At 33.1% G+C, this 20581-nt stretch overlaps 1 protein-coding gene across 3 annotated transcripts in view; it reads right to left on the minus strand.

The window, feature by feature from the left end:
- Positions 1 to 5091: 5091 nt before the first annotated feature.
- Positions 5092 to 20581, minus strand: part of LOC128189625 (helicase with zinc finger domain 2-like) — a 34551-nt gene continuing 19061 nt past the window's right edge. For all 3 annotated transcript variants that reach the window (XM_052861298.1, XM_052861299.1, XM_052861297.1), the window contains exons 14-24: positions 18312 to 18449; positions 17548 to 17605; positions 13609 to 17230; positions 8972 to 9057; positions 8680 to 8820; positions 8250 to 8390; positions 7512 to 8116; positions 7181 to 7402; positions 6818 to 6968; positions 6205 to 6372; positions 5092 to 6013 (exon numbers count right to left, since the gene is read on the minus strand). In XM_052861298.1, the coding sequence (XP_052717258.1) occupies positions 5895 to 6013; positions 6205 to 6372; positions 6818 to 6968; positions 7181 to 7402; positions 7512 to 8116; positions 8250 to 8390; positions 8680 to 8820; positions 8972 to 9057; positions 13609 to 17230; positions 17548 to 17605; positions 18312 to 18449 (5451 nt within the window). In that variant the 3' untranslated portion in view covers positions 5092 to 5894. The remainder of the gene's footprint in view (positions 6014 to 6204; positions 6373 to 6817; positions 6969 to 7180; positions 7403 to 7511; positions 8117 to 8249; positions 8391 to 8679; positions 8821 to 8971; positions 9058 to 13608; positions 17231 to 17547; positions 17606 to 18311; positions 18450 to 20581) is intronic.

Below are 20581 nucleotides of genomic sequence, written 5' to 3' on the forward strand. Positions count from 1 at the left end.
AGTACGAGTTTGAAAAAAGTTTTATAACTACGTTTCCCACAGCAATAAATCTCATGGTACTCGAAAAAAAAACCAAATATATAATTGGGAAATTAGCATGCCTTGTAGAATTTTAACTAGAATTTACTATAACTTATGCCTGAAAAATGCAGGAACGCTCCTTACCTAGTATAATTTTTAAACTTCCTCAAGTACAAAGCTCTCCGTCTCAAATTTCTTAATTTCACAAGGGTTTTCTTTCTTAAAAAAATGAAATATTTGTGTGAAGTGAGGCTCACAATATATTTTTTCACCATCATAGAAACATTGTCATTAAAGTTGTATCTCTTTGGTATTTTCTCAAACATTGAACGTTTGTTGCTTTTTTATGTATAACTAACTAACTAACTAAAGAGATAAAGTTGGATTAATTTACCACTTAAGTTTTATCTACTTTGTTACCCGGCTAAGTTGAACAATTTGAGTGGCTTTATATCGGCTGCAGTGGTCAGTTATCACAGAGACTGAGATAAGTGTAGCCATGCTACCTTAGTGTTTTGGCTCTCAATATAGGATTTCAATTTAACGGTAACATGTACATTCTTTTTACTCAAAGTTGTTATAAATGGCTGGAACTAATAAACTACCTTTGATGGAAAAATCATTTAACATATTTTCCGCATCCTTGATTGAAAACCATTGGTCCATTATTTAGTTCTGTCGAAGATTTTCGAAACGATTAACATTCAGACTGTCTAAAGAAGATAACCATTACATTCATGAATTATTCATTGTGTCAAGTGAGCTAAAAATAGATTTGTTGGAAGTGTTAAATCATTAAAATAATTACCAAAGCCGCAAATTTGAATTGAATAAAAATTTATATGTGTAAAAACTATTAGCATACCCATCCATTCTTATTCTCCCTTTTTTTTTTTTTTACATATATTAGAATAGATAGTTGTTTCTGAATTTATAAGTTATTAAATAGACTGTATTTACGTTTATGATTAAAGGAAACACATAGAAAACTAAATTTCACATCATTTAACAATATTTCACTGTCAAGCTCTGTTTTTGAAAAAAACTATTTTGTTAGAAATCGTTTCATATGACCTTGAGTGTTTGTTTGAAAATGTGCATACCTTCGATACAATATAATAAGGTACTTTCCTTAACAAGAAAAACTTATGATTGTTGACGAATTAAAGCGATGCCATTCGTTATTTACCAAAATCTCTTAGGTTTTTCCCATCTTAAAACAAGGCGGTAGTAGATTGGCGCAATGATTTTGTCTACCCGAATCCATAATGGTTTCCCATTCAAAACAGGGAGGAAAGAATATGCACAATCGATTTATTCTATTTAAAAACGATGACGTCGGAAGACAGAGTTCTAGGGGTTTTAAATCTCGGAACGTAACTGTTTTCTATGGTGTTCAGGAAAAGATTTATTGGGAACAAATAGAAGTAATTTAATCAATATCAAAATGCCTCAATGTAATAATATATGTTATATTGTCGAATGCTACAAAATCATTAAATATGATTATATACAGTAATCTATTTTCATACACATGTTCTTGAAAAACTCGAATATTACAAAAACTTTCATTTATTACTAGACTTTGACCCGTGCGTGCAGGGGTTGACATTGCATATGATATAGGACATTTACGAAATAGATACATCGACACACCGTATATAAGCCTACGATAATGCTATTAATTTCACTACACTCTGCGTAGTTAGAATAATCGAACTGTGTCTTGGCACAGGCCTTCACCACAGTTAAAATGCCTCCCATATACCCGTAATGTAGCAAAAAATTGCAGAATCACTCCGAAACGATATTGAAGAAAATTAATGAAGATGCATTGAAAATAACAGTCAAATTATAATTATAACAAACATTTTGAGGCTGTAAATACCTTTCATCCAAAAATTTATATTAATGAAGAATCAGGGACTGGAAGAATTCAACACTTTTTCACCAACGTTTTTACTCGCTTCGAATTTACACATCATGTTGATATTCAGAACTTTCAGTATTTTTCAAATTATAAATGCACTAAGTTATAGTTATCTCCCGTATTTCCTTTGATGAACAGAATATGACAAATTTTGAATGAAAATTTACACGTATTTGTAATAATAAGAAGATTTTAAAGATTTTTCACTATATATCCCTATGTAAAAATTCGTCCCGTATGGTGGCCACGCTACCCCCAGGAATCATGATTTGAACAAACCTAAATCTACATTACCTGATGATGCTTCCACACAAGTTACAGCTTTTCTGGCCAATTGATTTTTAAGGATTATATATATATATATATATATATATGTGAGAACAGGGGAACGTACATAATATATATAGATATATATACCTTATAAACAATCATGTAAAAAATTGACCCCCCCCCCCCATTGTGGCGCCACTCTTCCTCCGGTGATCATGGTTTGAATGTACTTGAATCTCCACCACCTAAGGATACTTCCACTCAAGTTTCAGCTTTTCTGGCCAATTGGTTTTTCATCAGAAGATTTCTGAAGATTTTTCTCTATTTTTCCTATGTAATAATTTGACCCCCAACGCACTCCCGGGGATTATGATTTGAGCAAATTTGAATCTTAACAATATGAGAATATGCTTCTACGCAAGTTACAGCTTTTCTGCCCAATTAGTTTTTGAGAAAAAGATTTTTATAGATTTATTCTATATATTCTATGTAAAAATTCGACCTCCCTATAGTGGCTCCACCCTTACCCCGAGGATCATGGCTTGAACAAACTTAGATTTTCACTACCTTAGGATGCTCCCACACAAGTTTAAGCTTTTCTGGCCGATTGGTTTTTAAGAAGAATTTTTTTTAAAGATACCAACTAATAACTCTAAATTATCTCCCTTTGGAAGAGTGTTGCCCTTCATTTTAAGAAACTTGAATCTCCTTTACCTAAGGATGCTTTGTGAAATTGGCCTAGTGGTTCTAGAGAAGAAACACAAAACGTAAAAGTTTACAGATGGACAGACAGATGGACGCCGCACAAAAAGTGATCAGAAAAGCTAACTTGAGCTTTTAGCTCAGGTGAGCTTAAAACCATTTATTTAGATTTAAATCTATTGAAATTTGCACTTTTATTCGTGTGAGCGAAAAATATCTTCTTTTTTCTTGCAAGTACCATCTGTCGCAATTGTCTTGTCACGATCGTAGATTAAATAATATGAATGAATTATTAGATTCATCGCCATAAATTACATTGAAATCATCGATTCGCATTGTGTACGATGAGAAATAGTCGTATTCCGAATTTCAATTTTTCTTTATATTTTTTTTTATACTCAATAATAAATATGAACAACAATTTTATTTCTGTATTTTTGCCTTTAAAATTTCCTCTATATGTATTAATGTTTTGTTTTTTTTAACGATGGAAATCTTTATATTTTTTTAACTTTTATTTCATTATTTCTTTTATTTTTTATTTTATACCAAATTCCAAAATTATCAAAAACGATTTTCATTTTCAAAAATTTATAGATTTTGAATTATTAAAGGTCTTAAATGTTCGACAAGAGGCCCCTGGGACCATATCGCTCACTGAGCAACAATGACTTTAAATGGGCGTTCAAGGGATATAGTGCCATTTGACCCCTAGGTTGAATAACCAAAAATAAATATTGTAAATTATTTGAATTTTACACTTGTTTTGCATACACGTAATCTTTGAGATTGTACCTTTATAGAATACTATTTTTACCCAGAATCAGAAAATCCTACGCAAGATATAAAACTAAACATTTGGTAGGGGTACACTGTTAACTTCTAAATCCCTATATTTTCGTTCTCCCCCTCCCCCACTTTATAAAGCGACCAAAATATATGAGAGCATATATGTACATTTTCTTCCTCAACTACTTACTAGTTATTGTATTTTTAAAAAAATATATATATATTATAATAGTTATTGTATTTTGTTTAAAAAATTTCTATAGATGTGAAGAAGAAAATTGTACCTCAATGCGCTCAATTCCTCAAATTAAAAACATTCAAAAATTTAATTTGTTTTCTCCATTATAATTAAAAGACTGTTGTTTACCTGGCATAAACTTGTGTGACTTTTATAACTTTACACACACTTGACTGATGAATACACTCTACGATTGACGCTGAAATTTTGGTTGATCATTAGAAATGTCTCGCTTAACGTTAAATACTTGTACAAAAAAAATTAAAGGATCATATGCTGTAACTACTCTCTGGGGCCCCTCTTTATACAATGAAAAATATAAAATATAAAATAATATGAACATAATATAAAAATAGCATTACATAAAGGTACAATATCAAAGATTACGTGCATGCAAAAATAAATGTAAAATTCGAATACTTTACAATATTTTTTTTTATTCTTCCGAGGGTCATATGGCACAATATCTCTTGAACGGCTATTGTTGCTCAGGTGAGCGATGTAGCCCCATGGGCCTCTTGTTTCTTCATGGTATTCAGTATTATTTCGAGTTGGGGGTACCTTTAATACCTTAATTAAAGCATGCATATACCATATAACATATAAATATCTATTTCGGTATCTTCGATCTCAATTCCGAACATTACAACCTATACTAGTAATATGTATTAATGTAGCCATTTAATTGTTATCTATGTGCATGATGTGGTTTCCAATCTTTCCCTATTTTCTCCTTCTTTCTCTCCAATATAACTGACAACTCTTTAACTAATTATTATTAATATATATGTGATGACCAGCGTGGATGTTCTTGTATAAAAAGACACTAAAATTTTATTCATTGGTATCATGCATGTGATTCAATTAAAAAAAGAAGAAATAAACCAAAGTATGAATTAAAATGGTGTATTTTAAACGATTACTTCCTTCTGAAGTTCCTAGTATCTTTGATGGCTGTGCTCGGCACGTAAAAGCTGTAACGGTGAGTTAGATTTACTACTCATGTTTCTACTTTAAAAAATACATTAAAAGAATGTATGCATCAGAAGTAGAGCATTAAAATAGAAATTAACTAGGGCGTTCCATTAACAATTTCTATGTAAATACGATACTTTATTCGTTATGAACTGTGAGATATTGCTATATTATGTATATTTTATTATTACCGAGAAGAAAAATACAAATTAATTATCGTACGATAAAAAACATTATTGTGGTTAAAATAACAATTTCAGTTATACTGATTTGTACATCGAAGATTTACGATTTCCAGTCAGAATCACTTAACAATGCACAAACCAATCGCTTACGAAACAGACACCATCCAAAACATCTTTTCATAACATTAAATTTATGGAGCATAATTCTCATTCTGCATATAGCCTGTTTTACACACAGCAATTAAAAGTAATACACAAATGAAGTTTGTAAACAACGGTATTTTCATGCTACTTAAAACAGACCCATTCTTCGTAATAAATAAGAGTAAAAATCAATATATATGACCTTTACATGTAATGTGTCTTATGCAATGAAACAAACACATCAATGAATAGATTGTCAAAATTTGATGTAAATAATTTCTGGGTGCTTGAAAGTACATATTTTACTTAGTAACAACTACTTGTCAATTTACATTATCATCTCTGAACATACTTAACATGCATAAATATTCACAATCAACAAACGGACATCATAAACTAACTTTAAATCAATTTAACTTCACATCAGTTGTAACTAACAAGTTTTAAAGACTTAGAAATTTTAATTTGTTGTAAAAATACTTTAAAATGGTCTCTTTATTAAGCATATACTCAACTCTCCTATACCACTAAGAACCTCTAACAGACTAATAAGTTATTTAAGAGAAACTAAATGGTTTAACTAAATATCGTCTTCACAGCCTGTAATTTTTTTATGGCATTTAACAGTGCAAATTTTCAGTTATTTTCTCCTTTTCTGCACAGGAGGGAAATTTTCAGCATCGTCTAAGCATCCATGTCTCCCATAATCCTCCAACAGTTTGTTAAAGATGTCATTGCACTTCATTAGTCTTTTATTTCCTGTTGGAGTAGACGCCAACAAAATCGTTTAAAATTATCCGTGTATACATCTATAACGATTTAATATTAGCTAATGTTCAATGACAAAAACTATGATTTTTCGATCAGTGATTCATACAAGGTTTTTTTAATTGTGTTTATTTATATATCTTATTTTTCAATAAATTTTCACTTGTTAATTGCTTCTTTACCTATGATTACAAGCCCTTTCCTAGCTCTAGTCAGAGCAACATTTATCTGGTGATCATCGTTAATGAAGCCCAGGTTTTCCTTGCGCCAACCGTCAGTAGGATTGGGCTCAATTCTATACTCGGGCAACGATCTGACGAGGCTAAAAATCACGTAATCCCATTCGCCGCCTGAAAAAAGATAATCATCATTTTAAAATAAAACGAATGTCATGCCATCCCATAATCTTCTGTCTTGTGTTCTTAACGCTATGACATATCACACACAAGAAAAATTATGATATTTAAATACCTTAAAATACTAATGTCAAAACTTTTATTATTATCCTGAGAATCTCAAAATGTGTTTCAAAACCATATTTTTATCTAAAGTGAGCCAAGGTTTTGTTTATTGATATTTTTTTATTTTAAGTACTAGAAGATAATGAAAAAATATGAAGTATAGTCCCGCAGTATAAAGCATTACAATCATCTCTAAAAATGACGCTTTTTGAAAAAATCATTTGAAATCTTGCATTTATTCTAGGATCGCAAGTCGAAGTAATATTTAATTCACATTGCTCGAAACGGACTTCAAGTACGTCTAGAGAGTATTGAATTATGAAAAAAGTATTACCTTGACTTCCTACAACTGTGTTGACATGTTGAACATGGTGCTTCTTCAGTCTGTCCTTAATTTTACTACACTGTGCGTTATATTGGGACATGATATTGATATTTTCGGGAAGTACTCCTTCCTTTTTTACCAAACATACATACACTTTTTCCTAAAAAAAAAAAAAGTATGATGCATATACAGATTAACAATATCGATATTGTGACACAAGGGGTAATTATTCAGATCGATGATTTGATATCGGTGGACAAAAATATCTTTCTCACTTACACACACACATATACCCCCCCTCTCTATCTCTTTCTCTCTCTCTCTCTCTCTCTCTCTCTCTCTCTCTCTCTCTCTCTCTCTCGTTTGATATACCACTTGATCGATTTCGGCTGTGTTGAATTTGGACATTACGTTCCCTTCTTCTGAAATGTTGGCTAGGTATTCCTCTTCCCCTTCTGTATGACAAAAAATCAACGGGTTTTTGTTATCGCGCCATATACTCAGTGGCTCAAGGACTTCAAATTTTGGCGATTTCTTGGTCACCAGCTGTTTTTCATAAAATGCGAAGGACGGAAACCGACAAAGACTCGGATGCTGAAAGATCAAATGAAAATTTAAAAATTTAAACCCAGAAACTGTAATATTAACTTGGCATTATCATCTGTATATTATAGATTTCTTTAAAACATATCTATTTATTTACCATTCTGTACTGATTGGTCAGAAGTGTTAAAACCTTATCAGATAAATCAGATTCGGCATAACGTTCAAATAACGATCTCTGGAGTCCAAGATTTTCAGCTTCCTGACACAGTACAACTGGTTGGAGTTGTTTATGGTCGCCAATCAAAACTACTTGCTTGGCTTGGGTGGCTACAATTGTCGCTATACTTTCAGGTTCAGTACACATGCCAGCTTCATCTATCAAAAGCTGATATATTGACCGACCACTGGCATTTAACAACCGCGAACTTGTCGCAACACTAGTGGTGCAAAGAATAACATCGTATTTTGGTATTTCCTCCCGAACAGCTTTGGCGATAAACTTTTTGTATTCTTTTACTTCTCGGAATTCTATTTTTTCCTCGCTTTGAAATTTTCTATCAAAGTCTTTTAATTTTTCAGCATATTGATTTCCCGGTTTCCTGATGATTTGATGCAAAGAAACATCCTTGAGAGATTCATCTGGTGTTGAGTCAGCACGTGTGATTGAGAATACCTTGCCTGGTATTGGATAATCTTTACATTCCAAAGCTCCACCATACATTCGAAGGATTTTCAAAGCTCCACAGTTGTGCTTAAGGTTTGCTAAATCAAGTAATTTGAGAGTGCAACATTATAAAAGCAAACTATGCATATGGTTTGATTCAAAATCAAATCGATTACAAAGTTTTGAAATTTCTTTAGATTCAACAAATTTTTTAAAATAATATGTTGCAACCTGTGACTAAGTCCACGGATTTGTTGGATGGGCCGCAATAAAGAACAACATGTTTGTTGCCTTTGTTCGATTCAAAGTACTGTTGATTGATGATGCAAAATAGTTTGATTAGAGCTACTCCTGTCAAGGTTTTCCCAGTACCTTAAATAGACATACACAGTAAAAAGCATTATCACAATGGTTGGAATTGGGATACCAAAATTTATTCAGCATTTTTTTTTATTATAGAATAAAAAGTAGCTTAGTTAATAGTTTTTCTGTGAAAAAATGTCGTAATATGATAAAAACAATATCAATATTAATCAAAGGTTTTAACAATTGTTTTGTTATTGCTTGAAATGCAAAAACTACAAAACAAAAAACATAAAAAATAAGCAAAACAAAAAACTAAAAAAAAACAAAACTCTTTTGCCTAAATGTTACTAAATACCTGGGGGACCTTGAATCAAGGAAAAACTTGACATTAGAGCCTTTTTTATGGCTTTGGTCTGATTGTCATTATAGCCGATTTCAGATTCCAAGACTTTTGATGGAGATCGAATTTTACCGCCCAAATCCAAATGTATTTTATCTGCAATATAAATCAATGTTAAGAATGGTTCGTATAAAATTTATAAAAAAAATCACCTTTCTTTGTTTTCCATATTATCAATCAATGAATTTTTTTTTGGAAATATTCATAATATGGTTAATGAGACTTCAATGACAAGAAAATACAATACCAAGTGCTGGTGTCGTCTTTCGCAATGCGATTGCTTTAGCGAGGTCTGAGGCACTTTCTAACCACTTCACATACAACTCAATTCTCCTTTAACATTAAATAGTAATATTATATATTAATTTTCACGTTCTTAAAAAAAGACTTTTGTAGAAAATTGTTGGAATAAAATTGTTATTTCCGTGATGTTTAACAAGAACAAGACGTTCACAGGCTTTGACGGCCACCTGAGTACCATTTTCTCATGTCTGCATCTTAAGCTTCAATTTTGATCCTTGTTCGTAAACATCAATTCAAAAACGGGGGAGGGGGGCAAGAGTCAGAAAAAACTCGGATTTTATATACCCTTGCTCCAGGTGTCAAAATTGTAAACTGTTAGTAAAAAGAGACCTAATAACCTTAAATTTAAAGGTCAATATTTTTATATATTTACAGTTTCATTTAAAAATGCAAGCAAGCATACAATAAACAGGAAATTAAGGGATTTCCTTTAAAAAAACATACTTAATTTAATATGGCAATGTGACAATCTACCCAGAAGTTTTCAAGTTAAAATTATAAAATTGTTTACAGACAACATACGACCAATGTCAATAGATTACCCGAACTAAAGTGATCTAAAAATACATGTTTACTCATATAACCATATTTGTCACCCCCTCCTAATAAAAAGCTTCAACCCTGCCCGATGTGCTGTAAGATTGGCGATTTAAAAACCGGAAATAAAAACAAACTCTACCTGCTCCAGGACCTTATCCCCTAACACAGGGACTATAAATTGCATGATTTTGGTAGAGGGCTTCCTGAACTTCATAACCATGCATTTAGTTTTTTCTCAAATATATATGGAAGTAGAATACTATCTAAGAGTTGATACATTTTCAATATAAGGCCATATTTGCCCCGCCCTTGGGCATGGACCCCTGACCAAGAGACAATGAATTTCACAATTTTTCCGAGCTTCATGGACGTCGTAACCATGCATTTTGTTTTTCTCAAATGTGTAAAGGAATGAAGAAGATTTCGTTAGATTGAATACATTTTCATTATATGGCCGTATTGGTCCCACCATCAGGCCTTAACCCCTCATCCTGGGGCCATGAATTTCACAATTTCGGTAGAGAGCTTCATAAACTTTATAACAATGCATTTAGATTTTCTCAAATATATATTGAAGAAGAGAATACGATTCTTTAAGATTTAATACATTTTAACTACTGTAAAGCAGGTTAAAATTCACAAAGGAAAGGATAAAAAAAATCCACTATAGCATAAATTTGTCCGATATATGAGTACAAACAAATGAAAACAAAAATACATGCGTGTGAGCATAGATACTTCCTTTTAAACAATAACGTAGGTCGATGTGTTTCCCCTAGGGGCTATTTTAAGATCCTGTTTTGTCTCATTTATACATACAAAAGTAAGGGTGTCGTGAATGACAAAAAGGTATCAGACTCAAAATACATGTATGTATTTCAAATAAACAATTGTTAAGCATATAAAAAATTGAGATGGATATGTTATTAGGCAAACAATAACGGCCTCCTGATTTCCTGCGGACGTGCGCAATGAGGTCGGTTTCGCTCTTTTCTTCATCAATATTCATGAAAAGGCATTACCTTCTTAGCATGGAAACAAAAAAACCAAAATCTATATCTTTGTAACGAGATGGAATTCACCATTTGCGTTTCATGGTTTTTCAAAATCGACGCATTTATAGCGTGTATAGCTTAAAGTAAATCTAATGTTTTTAGCATCATTAATATCAAATAATTTTTCACTGGATGTTGATTTCGCAGGACTTTTATTTCAGTGAATATTGCGAGTTAACTAGACACAATCTCGTTACGAGTAACGAGTAGGTCTTCCATTCAAATTATAAACTAAACGAATAAAATATCAATGAAATTTCAGAATCCCCCCTCAACCACTCCCTTTTAGATAAAGTATACGATTGTCAATATTCTTTAAATGCTTAACAAAGTGTTTTGCTTTTTCACAAACAGCACATTAAAGATTTAAAACTTTGGTACCCTAAAACCCATAATTACGACATCAATGGGTGTGGCAACAAGTTTTACAAACTGATATTGTTATGATCAAAAACTTTGCTTCTATAATGCATTACAAAATCTTGATCGTTTTTAAGGTATGTGTAAAAGACTTTACGAGTGTCTTGGCCCTTTTTTCCTGAGTTCATTCGATAGGTCTCACGAATAGTAACATTTTTTGTTCGTACACGTATTTAAAATTGTTGTTCATTTTTGAAATACAAATAATTGAATATATTAGGGGCCAGCCCTCTAGATCCTTAATGGGGACAAACTTTGGTGTTTTGATAAGTGGAATGATAAGAATCATCAATGTTAATATTTTCTCTTCTACAATGATTAACAAAATATGTCTCCTTCTCTTGATATATTGCGTCAAAGTTTAAGTATGTTGGCCCCAAAAATCCCTAATTACGCAATAAATGGGCGTGGCAATGATTTAACCTGATAGATATTGTTACGATCAACAACTGTTCTTCTATGAAGCATTACAAAATCTGTATCGTTTTTAAGTTATCTGTTATAGAGTCTACGAGTGTCTTAGCCCCTAATTTAAGTGACCAGCCCCTTTTTTCTTGAATTTAATCGAAAGGTCTCACAAATATTGTCTATCATTCATAAAAGGTTCGTGTCTCAATCACTTACTGTGACTAATCTTGCGGGTATCAAATTTGTAAAAAGAAAAGCTACGTAAGATATTTGATATGTCTCACCGAAGTAGAATATTTTTGCTTATATAACATTGTATAGTTACCAAAGATAACATTTTATACTAAATTCATTCCTTGTAAAATAAATTAGATCAGAGAAACAATTTTTTTATGTGCTTTCGGAGATGACTGTTGCGACGAATTAAACAAATAATGTTAACACAGATAAATACATAGGGCTATCATCCCACAAAGTTTGGTAGTTCAAGTCCTCACCGTTTTTTTTAAATCTCTTGTAGTCAAGATTTTTTGTCTAGGGACAGGAAACGGACAAACGAAAGTGCTCGGTGAAAATAAAAGATAGTATTTCTTAAACACTTGATAACTGTACTTTATTGTTAATCAATTTTACTAAAATTGTCAAATAAAAACAGTTGAAAATTTCAAACGACTTGATCTGTTTTCACCCTTCCAGTGAGAACCGGAAGTGACGTACACAAATGGAAATGGTTAAGCGCATTTTCCATTAAATGTCTATCATCAATGTAATTTAGGTGTCTTAATCACTTGCACTTTCTGAGATCTCGCGGGTAAAACATTTGTTTTAAAAAACTATCAGATATTTGAGATATCTCATCGGAAGTAGAATTTTTTGGTTTTTTTAACATCGGATAGATGACATATGAAATAATTTATACTTATATTTTAATTCTATGTTAAAATAAATTAAATTCGTAAAAAAAATATTAAGTGCTTCTGATGACGACCGGAAGTTATGACGAACAAGTACTTTAAAGACATCTACAAATATAGGTCTATAATCCTACAAAGCATGGAGGCTCAAGTTCTTATCATTTTCGAGATCTTGAGTCACAACCTGTTTGTCGCGGGACAAGAAACAGACGACAGGAAACAAATTTTAAAAAACTTCATTTTCTATAACCCTGCAAATTTCAAGAAAATCTATCGAGCTGTTTTTTTAGAAATCATGTAGACAATAAAAATGGGGGGAAATTTCAAAATTTCTACCCAATTTTCGCACCCAGGAGAGCTTCAAGTAATGGCACCACTGGCCTATAACAATATAATAGTGCACAACTTCAAACTATAGTTTACCTATCCTGAAAATTTCGTATTCATATCTCTGATAGTTTCTGAGATCAGCTCTGCACAAACTAGGTCGTAAAAAATAGAAAATCGGCCGTTACTCGGTACGGAAGTGACGATTTCAAAATTTCAAAAATCGTCTAGAATTATGACGTCTGACATTCGTCTGTGAAAAAATGGTCAAAATCGACAGGATAGTTACTGAGAAATCGCGTGCACAAAATTTGTGGAAAAAAAATAAGAAGAAGAAACAGTACGAAAACTATAAGGTCTTCCGTTGGAAATGGAAGACCTTAATAAGAAACAGTACGAAAACAATAAGGTCTTCCGTTGGAAACGGAAGACCCTAATTACCTGCTATAAAGTATTCGGTCATAATGGCCTCAATTTAGGGCCAGAACCCCTAGAACCCTGGCCCAGGGGTTATTAATTTGACAATTTTGTAGAAGGCTTCATGGACATTATAACGATACGTTTTTTTCAAATGTGTGGGATTAGAAACGAAGATTTTTTATTTTTTGGCACATTTAGCTCCGCCCATGGGACCACGGGGATGGTAACGTCATGGATTTCACAATTTAGATTTAGATTTTATCATAGAGATGCTTAAATTAAAAAAATGCCTTGTAGTTATCAAGAAGATGAAACTGTAAAATTGGTAATGGACGACAGACGACGCATGATAGGCCGATAGCAATATGTCACCTGAGGGACTCACGTGACCTAAAAATATTTCAATATACTCAGTTGAGCTCATGGACCTAAAATATTTCAATATAGTATTACTGAGATGAGCTCAATTGAAATTGTTTAATGATGATTTAACTAACCTACAAACATCCGACTTCGGTAAAATTTCAACGCTACATTCCTTCTTTTTATTGAGCATTTCAACCGGTATGGGAGGACTCTTGTTGTGGCACACAAACGCCACACTGACAACCTTTTCGTTCTTCTTTGTTTTATATTTTACATCATGCACTTTAGCATGTCCTATCCAATATCTTTTTAAAGGTGAAATTGCACCTTTGCCAAAATTTGACACTATATCATTCAAAGGCTCCAAAGGACATCTTATACATAGAAAATCAGACCCTGACATATAAAATCGTTTATTTTCTTCTTTAGTGTCGTCCTTCTCGTCATCGTCGATATCTAATAGATCAACAGAGTGAGATGTAAACTCTATGTCACGTTTTTCAAGAAATGAATGTTTCAGAGAAAAGGCGCCTCCATCAGTACGGAAAGTAACCGGCAAATCGTTGATCGTAAGCGAATCACCATCCACTGTTTGAGTAGCAACCTCCATTGAAAAAATTGGCATCCAGGTGTCAATGTACTGTTTTAGCGAAGTGTACTTTTCCTTAGCCGGTTTTGTGGCCGTTGAAGTCAGAATTCCAAGTGGGTCCCTTGTATGTTGCATACAAATCTTCACATTAGGGGTAATATCCAAAAGCTGAGGCATTGGAGTCAGCATCCCCCTTTGTGCATCAGCACACATCTGAATATGAAGAAGTTGGCCATAGATAAAGGACAGACTGTAGCTACATGTTTGTTGCGCAAAGGTTCCACCACGCACTTCGGAACTAACGTCATTGACAGTATCCCAACACGCCCGTACTTGCTGGTTTGAACAGGGATCATCAATAGTACACATCAATGAATGTATATTTTTAGTTTTATTACTGAAAAGTGCCTGAATGATTTTCACCCACTTCTTAAGCTGGTGAAATCGAACGTTTTGGTTTGGATCAATTCTGAGGTAGCACTCTTTTGGTGATTTTTTTGTGATTCTTTTCAGTGAATAAATACGGTTTTTCCATTTAAGAGTCATAAAAAATCGATCAAAATCAATTTCTTTTTCAAATTCCGGATTGTGTTTGGATTTCAATAAATTCAATGGCAGTATCTTACTCATCCTTGGTAACTTTCTTAACGTTGGAAAAACTAACTCAACGTCATTGTTGGTGACATTTTGAATGAAACCATTGAAAACACGCGGATAACTATGCAAAGAATGGGCAAACAAGAAAACTAGACAGCTTTTGCGAAACTGCTTTCTGATCCGATTCGCCTGATTCATTTTTTCGCATATTCTTTGGATTTCGTCTTCAGTGTACGGAGGTTCTGTTTCATTATCAAGTGCAGCGTGTATAAATCTATGCACAACAAGGTCAATGAAACGACTAAGCGGAGCAGTAAAGTAAGTGAAGATGGCAACACGTAAATCAAAATGATTGTGATCACCTCTAGGTGACGAACATTTGAATTCGCTTTTTTCTTGTAATTCGATCCAATTTTCTAGACCGAGGGCTTGCATCGGGTGCACCTCATCGGCGCCCATAACAAGCTGTAACGTGTCAAACTGTTTTGATTTAGCGGATTCTTGCATAGCTTCCCACACATTATTTTGAATTGGAATTAAGTGTCGGTATCTGAGATTGTTTGGATTGCAATTAAAGGCAGAGCAAACTGCACCAGGACCTAATTCACAATCTTGCAACTGAAATAATATGTTATCCAAATGTTTTTCATTGGATTCCTTCCATTTTTGAAACACATTTGCAGGAGGACGAGGGTGAACTTTGCATGGAACACATTTTGGGTATTTGTTGAAAAGAAAACAGGCTACAGTTCGATTAGCAAAAATATGTAGCTCTTTCACTAGTACAAACGCGTCCAGGCAATCAATGAAGTTATTTTTCTCGTAAGGAAACATTTCATTTATGTCTGTGAAAAAAGATGCATTTTTCACACGCTCTTTTCGAAGGTGTTTAGAGACAACATGCAAAATAGTTATTTCACTCTTTTTCCTCTTGGTCTTTAAAAGAATTTGTACATCAGAAAAGTTATATAGTTTCTCAATTTTGATTAGTTGTCTTCTTACTATCCCCTCGATTTCAAAATTTTCTGGTAATGAACCACTACTGAGATCGATTGGAACATCAAAGAAAACCGTCAGCGTTTCTCTCACTTTGCCCACCTCCATGTTGAATAATTCATTACTAATACGCTCTGGTACCATGTACACTGGCGGTACGTCTTTATTAACATAAAAATCAGTTCCTCTTTTTTCCGCCTCTTTATCGATAGCATCTCCCTTTTTGATAACGGATGTTGGATCTACAATATGTATTCCTACGCGATACAAACCTGATTCTAATAATGTCGTACTATACGCCGCTTCAAGGGCACCTTGTTTTCCTTCGCAAATTGTGAAACTTTGTATTACATTTTTATTTCGGGTATCTATTTGATGTTTTTGTTGCAAAATTAACTTAGCTGCATCTGTAGCTTCTTTACTGTATTGACATGGTACACGATATTGTAGTCGAAGAATCCCAAGTCCCGACTTTACATCACCTTTTGTGTTTATAACTTTTAATATAAGTCCAAAGGGATACATATTCTCCCAGTATATCATTGCAACTAAGAAACAGTACGCATTTTTGTGAGCCTGATCTATCGTCAACGTTTCTCGATATTCAACAACATTTCTTTCTGCATCATATGAGAACAAATCAACTTGGTATTTATGTTTACAATTTGTATGGGATATATTAATCTTTGGTACTGTTTTACACAATGGTCTCATTGAGTGTTCAGAAAATTCGTCCCTTGCACATATGAATACCGGGTGTTGAAGATCTTCATATCTATTTTTTTTCAATCTTCCGATAATTTTTCCATAAATGTTGTTATCTTTGGTCTCTTTTGCCAAATCTAGTTTTAGTCTAGGAATGTAGTTTTTTTGTGCCTTAGACTCGCCAAGTATTTCTACCACTACTTCGTCATCTGTGAAGACTTTTCCACATTTTGACCGCCCAGAAATAATTATTTCTTTTACCTCATCGGCTACATTCAGGTTAGTACAAACTGCTTTATGGGCAGATTCAATTTCAATTGTGCACCTTTTGTACCTGTTTTTGTTAGTCTGTAGGCAAATAATAAGTTCTTCTTTGGATAAGAATTCTTGATATTTGAATGTTTCAAACTTGTGCTTTTGGTGTAAACTGGCTTCACATCTGTCAGTGAGAGTTATTCCAGATACTACAAGTTCGCTGTTACTTAGTGTTTTCGTAACACTAGTACTCTCGGGATATTCAATTTGAGACTCTTCATCAAATGTGTCAAAGCCGCTATCGCTGAAAGATTCTGATTCAGTTTCAAAATGCCGGTATTCCGGTGCTTCATAAGTAAATGGCTTTCTTTGAGGCTCCTCGCTTTCGCTACACGATTCTTGTCCTGAATCAGACTCACTCTTTTGCCTCTCCACTATTTCAACATTGAAATCATTTGCTTTCTCTTGTCTTTCTTTAGTTTGATATTTTTGTGGGAATGTCCTCCTTGGGACATCCGAAGCATTTTCTTGAACATCTTTCCATCTTTTATATTCTGAAGGATCTATTTCTGGCGTCAACGTTCTTTCAACAATGCTTTCCCTCTTCTTAGCTAAAACAACATTTGCATAACTTAAATAAAATCGTACTATCAGAAATATTTGGATTTGTGATTCTTAAACAAAAACATATTTAACTTATTAAACTGCATTTTTATAATTTGAAACTGCCTTAAGCCACTGAAAATCAGCATTTCCTAAATCAGAACTTGATTCCTGGCTCATTTTCATACAAACACAAGCTCTAATTACTTAATGCCAAGATAACTCTAGTTTCATTTTTAGCATATCATGAATAGCATTTAGAAATCTTATTGGAATCTATAGGATGATATTTAAAATTATAGAATAGGAATTAAAAAGTACTCACGTCTGCGGTGAAACTTCTTCACATGTTGTTCCTTAACCCGCTGTGCCCTCTCTTTCATCTAAAACAGATATCTTAAGCAACATTGGATTCAGTATTGAATGAAGAGTGAAGACAATAGGAAACTTGTTGACATATCTTTGAGATTCCAAATTTCACAACTGCCTAGATTCGCGAAACGGTAGTACCTTTTCAGTTGTTACGTTTTTCCTTTTAATGCATTGAAATTATCTACACGCTGCTGAATATAAATTTCTAAATCTAATTTACAACTGTGCTCTAACTTTTGATGTAAATTAATATAAACTGCAGTTTTCAATATTTTATGTTGCAAGCTTTTGAATAATTAAGCAATAATTTTCAAAATATGCGTTAAATTTTGGACCGAATCAACCCATTTTTTTTTAACAAAAGTATTTTTCCCATCAATATTTGTTATCATGGAAAAGCAAAGTGTACTTTGAAAATATATAAAAATTAAAAGTGTTTGCTTTTACTATTTTTAATTTAATTGTAAAACACATTTTGAATAAAAAATTGTGAAAAATGATATTCTTAAACAATTTTCAATATAAAAAAATTGATGTATACAAAATATGACAGATATCATATACTGCAAAATTTGGATAAAATTGAAAAGTATGGCATATATTTAGGATTTATCTGAAAAAAAATATTTGAAATTCTTAATATTCTAACTAGTGAAAATTATAATTTGAGTGCGAAATGTCTGAATTTAATATTTAAAAAAGGATTACACAACTTACATGTTGTAGAAGAGTTATGTTTGTTCCAGCCAACCATTCAGTATCTAAACTGGTTTGTTCCGGAATTTGATTCATTTCGAAAAGTAAGCTTTCTCTCAATTGTTTTATGTCTTCTCGACTGCACTTCGTCCTTGTAGTCTGCAAAAAGAAAAAGTAATGCTTAACTAGACACGATCTCAACGAGGAGGTCTTCCGTCCGATTTTAAGAAGAGGAAATGACATTGCCCTTAATATTCGTCAAACATATCTGGAAATGGAGGCGGGATCTAAGAGTTATGGATGAAAAACTATCTACCCATCTCTTGATGTCATAAGAATGCTCTTGTCATTTCAAACACATTTTGTTCAAGGTTGTTCTAGGGGCCGACTCTGGAACTCCTTTTAGGGACCACATTACAAAGAAATTATGGTTGCATATTGTTAAGCTCAATGTTTTGAGCATCTTCTGTTCAATATTGCTTATCAGAATTTTCTTCCATTTTGAGTTATTGAAAATCAAAGTTTCGGATTTCTGGCCCCTTAAAATCCGTAATTACCTAAAAAAGGAGTAAACGATTGCCATATATAGGTAAATAGATTTATAAGAAACATAATTACTTCTATAACGTATAACAAAATATTTCATAATAAAAAGCTATTAAAAAAAACTTTAAAGCCCTCTCGGCCCCTAATTTTAAGGGCCAGCCCCTTTTTCTTGATGTAAAATGAAAGCTCTTGACTTTATAAAGTTTTTTTTGTTTTACATGTTTTTACAAAATACTATCGTGAAAAGAGATATTGAAAGAAAACCACGAAAAATCACGACGCTTTTTCAACCGTAATTTTCGAGCTCAGACGAGCTTCGGTGCTTTTGGTCACAAAAAAATATATGTACCACATTTCAGATCTACAAACTTTAGTCTACAATCCCTGAAATTTTGAACTCAATATCTAAAATAGTTTAGGAGTTTATCCCCGGACAAGCCGTCCCTCTGACAAGAGGCCCATGGGCCACATCGCTCACCTGAGGAACAATAGGTATGATAAAATCAGCTTAATGGAGTCATAATACAAACTATCTGGACAATGTACAATAATACATGTAGATCCTGTATAAATAAAATCCATTTTCCCCTGGATATTCTTATGTTTATAATCATTAGTCCCCTTTCTGACAGGATGATTTTATAGTCATATCATATGTTGAGTATTGCAGTTCTCAAAAAGATCCTTAACAATAGTTTTTATTACCTAATCAAAGGGATTTTGTTGTTTTATTACAAATTAAATATTTGCGTCTATTTTGAACTGCCGGTCAATAGACTGCGATCTATTGGACCGCCGGTCAATAGACTGCGATCTATTGGACCGGCAACGTATTTCAGAACGCGGGTATGTTAATGTTATATCCTTTCGACAGTTCTCAGGGAATGTATATTCCTTTACATAGACGCTGTTTTTAGTACTTGGTGAAATCAAATACAATGTTATCAAAATGGAGTATCAAATAATCAACAGGTTTAAAGCTTTATATGAGGTAAAAGACTAATGAAAATCTAATGGGTTGAAGACTCCCCCTTCTTTGAGTAAACTAATATTAAATTGAGATGTTGTAATGCATGTAACAGGCTTTGTGCATGTAAAAGATGGGAAAAAAATCTGAGTATATTGAATAATGGCACGAAAACCATCTGCAATATGCAAATTGTAAACCCCGAAAACTAAAAAAGGAATTAGGTAATAAAACAATTATTTAATGCTTGAACAGTCAATAGACCAGAATTTTTTCCCTTGATGCAGGGAACAGCTCAGTATGATCTATTGCCCTCGGCCGTTGGCCTCGGGCAATAGATCATACTGAGCTGTTCCCTGCACCTCGGGAAAAATATTCTGGTCTATTGACTGCTCAAGCATTAAATAATTGTATAATATATCGGATATAAACGTACATCAAACTCTGAACCTTCTCGTGAGGCCAAAGAATTATCCTGGGGCCAAAGTCTTAATAATTATAAAGAATCATCTGGCTGATTAGTTTCTGAGAAGATTTTTAAAGATTTACCCTATATATTCCTTTGTTAAACTTTGACCCCCCATTGTGGCCCCACCCTACCCCTGAGGATCATGATTTTCACAACCTTGAATCTACACAACCTGAGGATGCTTTCACACAAGTTTCAGCTTTCCTGGCTGATTAGTTTTTGAGAAGAAGATTTTTAAAGATTTACTCTGTTTATTCCTATGTAAAACATCGACCTCTCATTGTGGCCCAAACCTATCCCCAGGGGTCA

Source organism: Crassostrea angulata, chromosome 6 (genome assembly GCF_025612915.1).
Source record: "Crassostrea angulata isolate pt1a10 chromosome 6, ASM2561291v2, whole genome shotgun sequence".
Classification (NCBI taxonomy): Eukaryota; Metazoa; Mollusca; class Bivalvia; order Ostreida; family Ostreidae; genus Magallana; species Magallana angulata.